At 38.0% G+C, this 7,177-nt stretch overlaps 1 protein-coding gene across 1 annotated transcript; it reads right to left on the reverse strand.

Moving 5' to 3' along the window:
- Positions 1-5,034: 5,034 nt before the first annotated feature.
- Positions 5,035-5,520, reverse strand: LOC131220207 (uncharacterized). Its single transcript, XM_058215170.1, has one exon. It carries the CDS (start codon positions 5,518-5,520, stop codon positions 5,035-5,037), a length of 486 nt encoding a protein of 161 aa, XP_058071153.1.
- Positions 5,521-7,177: the final 1,657 nt, after the last annotated feature.

Here is a 7,177-nt window from a genome sequence, read left to right on the forward strand (position 1 = left end):
TTGATCACCCCTCAACATTAGTAGCTCAATTGGAATATGTTTAGATAGATTATATAGGTTCAAAGCTATTGTAAATTATATAGCCCAAAAACAACAAAACTCTAGGTGAGTTTGATTGATCTTTAATTAATTGAGTGAATCCTTGATCGATCTCGAATGATTGAATTAAATCGATCAAGAATGACTTAAGTCCGACAATATTTCTGGTCAAAATTAAATGAAGTTCGATCAATCGACACATTGATCGATCAATCAAATGTGCCATTTTTCTACCCATTTCATAGTCATTAGAACTTAACATTTTTATAAAGGGCATTAGAACCATGGGCATTTTGATGCATTTTCAGTGCCATTAGAGTTAGGTGTTCCCCACTCTTAATCCCTCTCTTAAGCCTCTAAACCTATGAGATGCAAGTCATCTTCCTTTGCATTACCATTCTAATAAGGATTCTAACATCTATTATGAAGATGTACTTTATCTCCATCATTTTCTAGATATTAGACACTAAACCTATAAGTATATCCTTGTTTATATCCTTTAAAATAAACATATATATAAATCTCTGTTAGGAAACAACTAAAACCATTAGTTATAGGAGATTCAACCCAACTCCCATAACCTTAATTGGTCACATTATAGGTACATCACATGCAAAGTGTTTGATCATGGAGCCGAACTCGACTTCAATGACTATTGGAGTAAATGAAAAGCTTATTCAAGCACACGTGAGTACTAAAGAAGCATCTCAAGAACACACAACAAAAGGTCTCAATCCAGCAAGTAAGTTTTCATTTCAGAGTTTGTACACTCCTTTGTAAAGGATTGATTATAGAGTTTGTGACATAAACTCTTAAATATATTCTTGTGTAAGACCTACGTTCTTGTGTAGGACCGAATGCACCAGACATGGGTACGTACGTGGTAGCCTCCAAAGAGTGTAAATATAGAGACTTGGATTTGGACCGCATTCACCGCACATAGGTGTGTACATGTTAGTCTCTATATGGATCTTTCAGTGAGAGTGTAGGTAGGTTCTTGTATTAGGACCGTAGTGATTGTCAGTTAGTTGATAGAAAATCAAGTCTCTGTGAGAGCGATCGACACTGGTGAAAACATGTTACTCTAACACGGGAGTGTACATGTGTTAGATCCTTGTGTACAGTTGTAAAGGTTAGAAGTGAACCTAATTTAAAACTTTTGAGATAGTAAAATTTAGTATACTTGAGGAGTGTATGTCCGCCAGGAGTGGAGTAAGCAAGTAGTCGAACCATTATATATGCTTATGTTTGTGATTGCCATTTTGTACATATTTTTATTCCCGTTAATGAGTTAAATTGGTTAAATTATATGAATGCTTGAATGAATTTTATGCTAGACATCTAATTGATAGAACACACGTACACACACATGATATCTATCTCATTTATGGGTTAGTTGCTTATATCTATCTATCTATCTATCTATCTATATATATATATATATATATATATATATATATTGTTGCATCTATTGTAGTATATGTGATTGGATCCACTTACCTTGGAAGTTTAAGTGTTATTTTTCTTATTAGCTTAAATTGGTAAATTGTTTAATTAGAAAAATTTCTTAAGTGGTCCTATTCGCCCCAATAGGAATTAGCCATAATTCAAAGCTCTACCAAGCTTCTTTGTGCTGTGGTACACAATTTATGAAATTTCAATTGGTTCAGCATGTATGGCAAGGTTGGGATCAGATGGTGCGACAACGGTGGGTTCAACGGAGGTGGTGCAATAGCGAATGGGGTTGGTGGCCATCTGAGTAGCGACGATTTTGGGCGGAAGGTTACTGCTACATTGCAGGGAAGATTGATGACTAAGGTGTTAAAGTCCCTTGATATACATTAATACACCATCATTTCATAGCTCAAGCTTTTAGAGAAAGTGGTTGTTTGACATGGTGTCAGAGAGGAGGGTCCTAAGAGTAGCAAATATGCCTCTGTAATATATTCTCTCACAAGGGCCAGGAAAAATCAAGTCTGGCCTGAGGACCGAGAAATCAAGCATGACTTGTTTTATATGGTGTGAGTGTTTCTCCACCCTTGCTCAGTATATTCCTATGCGGAGTTCCACCCTGAACATGAGGGGGAGTGTTAAAGTCCCTTGGTATACATTGATACACCATCCACTAATGGCTCGGGCTTTTAGAGAAATAGGTTGTTTGACCCAAATCAAGTCCAACTTATTTTATGGCATGAGTGTTCCTCCACCCTTTCCCAGTATGTTCTCGTGTGAAGCTCTACCCTACACGTGTGGGGGAGTGTAAAAGTCCCGCAATATACATTGATACTCCACCCTTTATCAGCTCGAGCTTTTAGAGAAACTGATGATTTGACATGGTATCAGAGCAAAAGGTCAAGTGTTTGAATATCGAAAGCATTAAATATGCCTACATAATATATTTTTCAATGAGGGGCTAGGAAAAATCAAGTCCAGCATAGGGACAGGGAAAACAAGCCTGACCTATTTATGGTGTATGTATCCCTACACCCTTTCTTAATATGTTCCCGTGTGGAGCTCCACCCCACACGTGTGGTGGAGTATTAAAGTCCCTCAATATACATTAATACTCCATCCTCTAACAACTCAAGCTTCTCAAGGTTACAGTGGTGTTGACGGCCAGAGAAGAAAGAGATGTTGAGAATTTTGGTTAAACTAATCATTTTCAAAATTCAAATGAAATTTCAAATACAATTTTTCAAAATTTTTGTTACATTCCAAACATATTTTGAAATTTTCATAAAAAAATGGTGGTTTTTCATTTGTCCTACATCACTTAGATGTTGAGAGTTTTTTATTTGCTTTATAAGTTATTCTATGATGTGTTTACTTAGGAGAGAGTGAACACGTGCTGGCATTGATAAGGGCAAGGGCATGGGCAATGAGGCAATGTGACTGAGTGGCTATAAGACTGTGATTATATAGGAGCTAGTGATGCAATTTGTACTTCGCACATGCACATTGTATCGCAAGTAATGGCTCCCTCGTGATATTATGCGAGATGGTGTGATCGCAATGTGAGAGGTGCGAAATGAGAAATGGCCAGCTTATATGGGTTTCTACCAAAAGTTAGATTCGCCCATTGTAGAGAACGACTAGAAAATGATGCTGATTAATAACAATAGTTTAAAAACGATTAGCCATTTAGTGATCCAAATGGTCATATTAATGATCCAACATATCCAAATGGTTAGATCATTGATCTAACTATCTGAAACATCTGGATTAATGAACCAATGGTCAAAAATGTATCTTGCAACATTCTGACCACTAATGGCCTCAGATCAACAGTTCACTCGCCTCATCTATATAAACATGGCCTCTCCAAATCCAGAGTATCAGGAAATCAACAAACCAATCATTCCACTTTTATTTTGATAAGCAAGAAATAAATTGAGTTTCGTAACTCATTTTGTTATTGAATCCTAGAATTTACTAAGTCTGTTAGAGACTAACTGTGTTAGCCAAGTTCCTACAGTGGTCCCTTCTTAATACATGCAGGACCAAAGAAGGCTTGTTGTATCCTAAGGATAATTTATCCACAACATGTGGGTGATCTCTAATATGAGAAGAGGGAGCAAATCACGCTTCGAGGACAACGTATCTAATACGTGCTTCAGCCTGATTGTATCAATTTTCTAATTATATTTTTTAGTATCTAAATTATTATTTAAGACTATTTTTCCAATGAGAGAGGGAGGAGAGTGGAGAGGGTAGGGTTACGAGGGGTTAAACTTGCTCTGATACCATGTTTACCATAATTAGGTTAATTATGGTTAGTATTTTTCCACTCCTTTTTATTATTTATATTAGTAAAATATCTGAAAAGAAATAGTAATATGCACCACTCAATGCATAATACTCTCACTTTATAATAATATAAATTTATATTCCAAAATTTTAAATAGTTTATTAATTTATAATAAATATTTTTATTTTTTCCAAATTGATAAAAAAATGTCAAAATCTGAAAATCTCTGGAGAAAATTTCTTGCCAAAAAATTGGTTTGTCATTTTTGGCTTGAGTTCTATGCTTGCTTATGACCGTTAAAAAATGGTGCTGAGTCGAACGGTAGGTATGGCATTGTTGTAAGGCAATTATGACTGTTGATGGATCATCATCCAAAAGTTAAATTAAGAATATAAGAATGACCAGGTCGATGTTGAGAAAAATCTTTGATAGTCCACCAGAGTTCAATGTATGATACATAAATACATAGAAATTAATTAGAAATTACATGTGGCATGCAAGTAAGTGAAATTAAACTAGATCCAAATAATAGGATTTCCAGCTTAAATGTTTCTTGAACCAGAAGTTATTCTCGTTAGATTATTTAATTACCGGAGTACTTGACAGTTATTGGACAGTTAAAAAACAAAATATATCCAATGATCATATTTCAACAAAAAGTGTCCACAAATCAAATGTTAGATTTTATTTTTTTTTAATTTTTTTTTTTCAAATCAATATGATTTTGGAAATTTAAATTAAGCAATAGTGGCTTTTTCCTATCTAATCTGTTGAGTTCGAATAATGATTGCCATGTGTGCAATTTCCTTGGGTATGCCTATCAAGTATCATATGCTGCTTGAATATACTATAACCAGCCTTTCTTTCTTTTTGTTTTTTTTTTTTTTTGCGCAAAATCAAAAAAATAGTTTTCCTCGAGGATTTCATTTAATTCGTCTACATATAGATTCCAATTTTCTATTTCGATATCCACATTTTGGATTCAACCAAAACAAACATGCCCAAACTCAGAATGAAAGCAGGGTAATTCACAACACCCAATTCACATAAAATGACAGGTTGTAGACATCTCTTAAGGTTTTCGGTTTCAATCAAAATGCAACAATAGCAGGGATCTTGACGACAGCTCCAACCAAAACAAAGAACGGGAAGCGGCTACATTTGTCCTCATGCTCTCTCCTTCAGATCGACATCGAATGGTATTGACCCATGGAGCAAAAACGGTCGAAGTGTTCATATGCCCTCCATCAAGCAATATTCTTGATGATATCAGCAATAACTTTGTCCATGTCAAGTGCTCTCATCTTTTCAAAAGACCGTGGCATTGCCAAAAGAGAGAAAAAGGTTTTGCCATTTTCCTCGCGTATCTCGAAGCATCCTCTCCTTGGATTCTCTGGGTTGATTTTCACAATGACTCCAGGGACACCATTTTCCAAACCCTCCTTCACTAGCAAGGCCTTCTTGAATTGAGTGCATTGTTTGCAGGCTTCGACTATGATGGTCTTGGACCCTACAGCATCGGGCACGTCAGCAACAGCAGCAGGTTTCGATGATTCTTTTGACCCATCCTCGGCTTTGGAGGGCTTGGATTTTTTACTCGGGCGCTTATGCACGGGCGCTGCTGCTGCTGGTGCTGGTACTCGGGCGGAGGAGCTTCGGGTCCTCCTCGGAGAGGCCGGAGCTGCTGCCGTCTCCTTCGGAGTTTCAGCTTCCTTTCTTTTCCTCGGCGCCATGAAAACGAGAGAAATGAAAGGAGAGAAGAGTATACTATAACCAGCCTGATTGTTTCCTTCAAATTTGCGTCGAGAATATAATAATAACTAACTAATTTATTGGAAGAGTTCCCAACCAACATGAAAGGACCCAGTATGTGTAACTCTAGCCGATTAGGTGCGGTTCGGTCTCATCCAATGCGGTGCTGCCCACACCATTTGGCCACCTTGATAGATGTATTGTATATCTACACTGTCCATACGGTTTGCCAGCTGCTTTTATGACGTGAGCCCAAAAATGAAGCAGATCCAAATCTCAGGTGGATCATGCCATTGGAAACTATGATGATTGAACTCCCATTAGTATAAGATTCCTAGGGCCCACCATAATGCCCAGCATATTTTATTTTCCTTCCAACCGTTGATAAGGTCACACGGATCTGGATGAAGGGAAAGAAGAAAGAAGAAAAAAAAACACATATCAGCATGTTCCAAACTTTTGTGGCTCACAGGAAGTTTTTACTAGTCAATCACCACCATTTCAAGTGGTGTGGTACGCCTGAGATTTGGATCTGCTTCGCTTTTAGAATATTGTTATAAAATGATCCGGGAAAACGTATGGACAGCATGGATGTACAATATATACATCAAGGGGGGGCCCACGGTCAGGGCCCATACCATTTTGGTGAACAACCAGATAGCTAGTGTCAAAGCTCTGTGGGCCATCATGATGTATGTGTTTTATACACTCAGTTCATACATTTTTGCAGCTCATTTTAGGATTGATCCCAAAAATGAGGCAAATCCAAAGTTCAAGTGGACCACACTGCAGGAAACAATGGGACTGAAGTCTTGCACAACTTTTTGCAGGCCCACCATAATGTTTATTTGCAATCCAACCTGTTCAAAAACTCACATAATCCTAGGTGAAGGGGAAACACAAATTTCAGCTTGATCAAAAACTTCTACAGCCCTAAGAAGTATTCAACGACAAGCATTCAATCCTCACTATTTCATGTGGTGTGGTCCACCTTGCACTTTGTTCTTCCTCACTTTCTGGCTAATGTCTAACCTGAGCTGGTAAAGTAGATGGATGGCATGGATAAAACGCATACATCATGGTGGGGTCCTTGGAGCTCTGGCGCTGGCTATAGCTGATGCTGGGGTCACCGGTCAAACCGTGTCCGCTGGGAGAGGCCCGCGGTCATAAAAATAACGCAGTTACCAGCCAATGCTCCCATGTGGAACACAAGACCTCGAAAAGACTACTAACAATGGAAAGGGACATTTCAAAGAGGTTTGCCAGTCGAACACGCACTTCACAGAATTGGTTACCTGTGTGAATGGACCGGAATAGTCTACCAGGTTGATTTTACACGCCCCTAAAACATCAAGCTCTATGGGACGCACTATGATATATATATGAATTCACTCCGTCCTTCGGGTCAGAATTCTTATGTATCACCATCTGTACAAAAGATAAGGCTTGACCACGCTAATGCCACACAATCTAAAATTGCACTTGAGAACTCCAAATTTCACAAGGTGAGGGATGTTAGGGCTGGGATGAATGTGACGGTCGATCACTATCTTCCTTGAGGGGATAATTACTCTGAATCCATGGAGCTTCTCTAGACTTTTCAAAGAGATTCCTCCCATCCACACCAGAGAAAATAGA

The sequence above is a fragment of the Magnolia sinica genome, chromosome 12, assembly GCF_029962835.1.
Source record: "Magnolia sinica isolate HGM2019 chromosome 12, MsV1, whole genome shotgun sequence".
NCBI lineage: Eukaryota > Viridiplantae > Streptophyta > Magnoliopsida > Magnoliales > Magnoliaceae > Magnolia > Magnolia sinica.

What these genes read in the sequence shown, in the direction of transcription:
- LOC131220207 (XM_058215170.1), bottom strand. Translation starts at nt 5,520, where the DNA reads ATGGCGCCGAGGAAAAGAAAGGAAGCTGAAACTCCGAAGGAGACGGCA.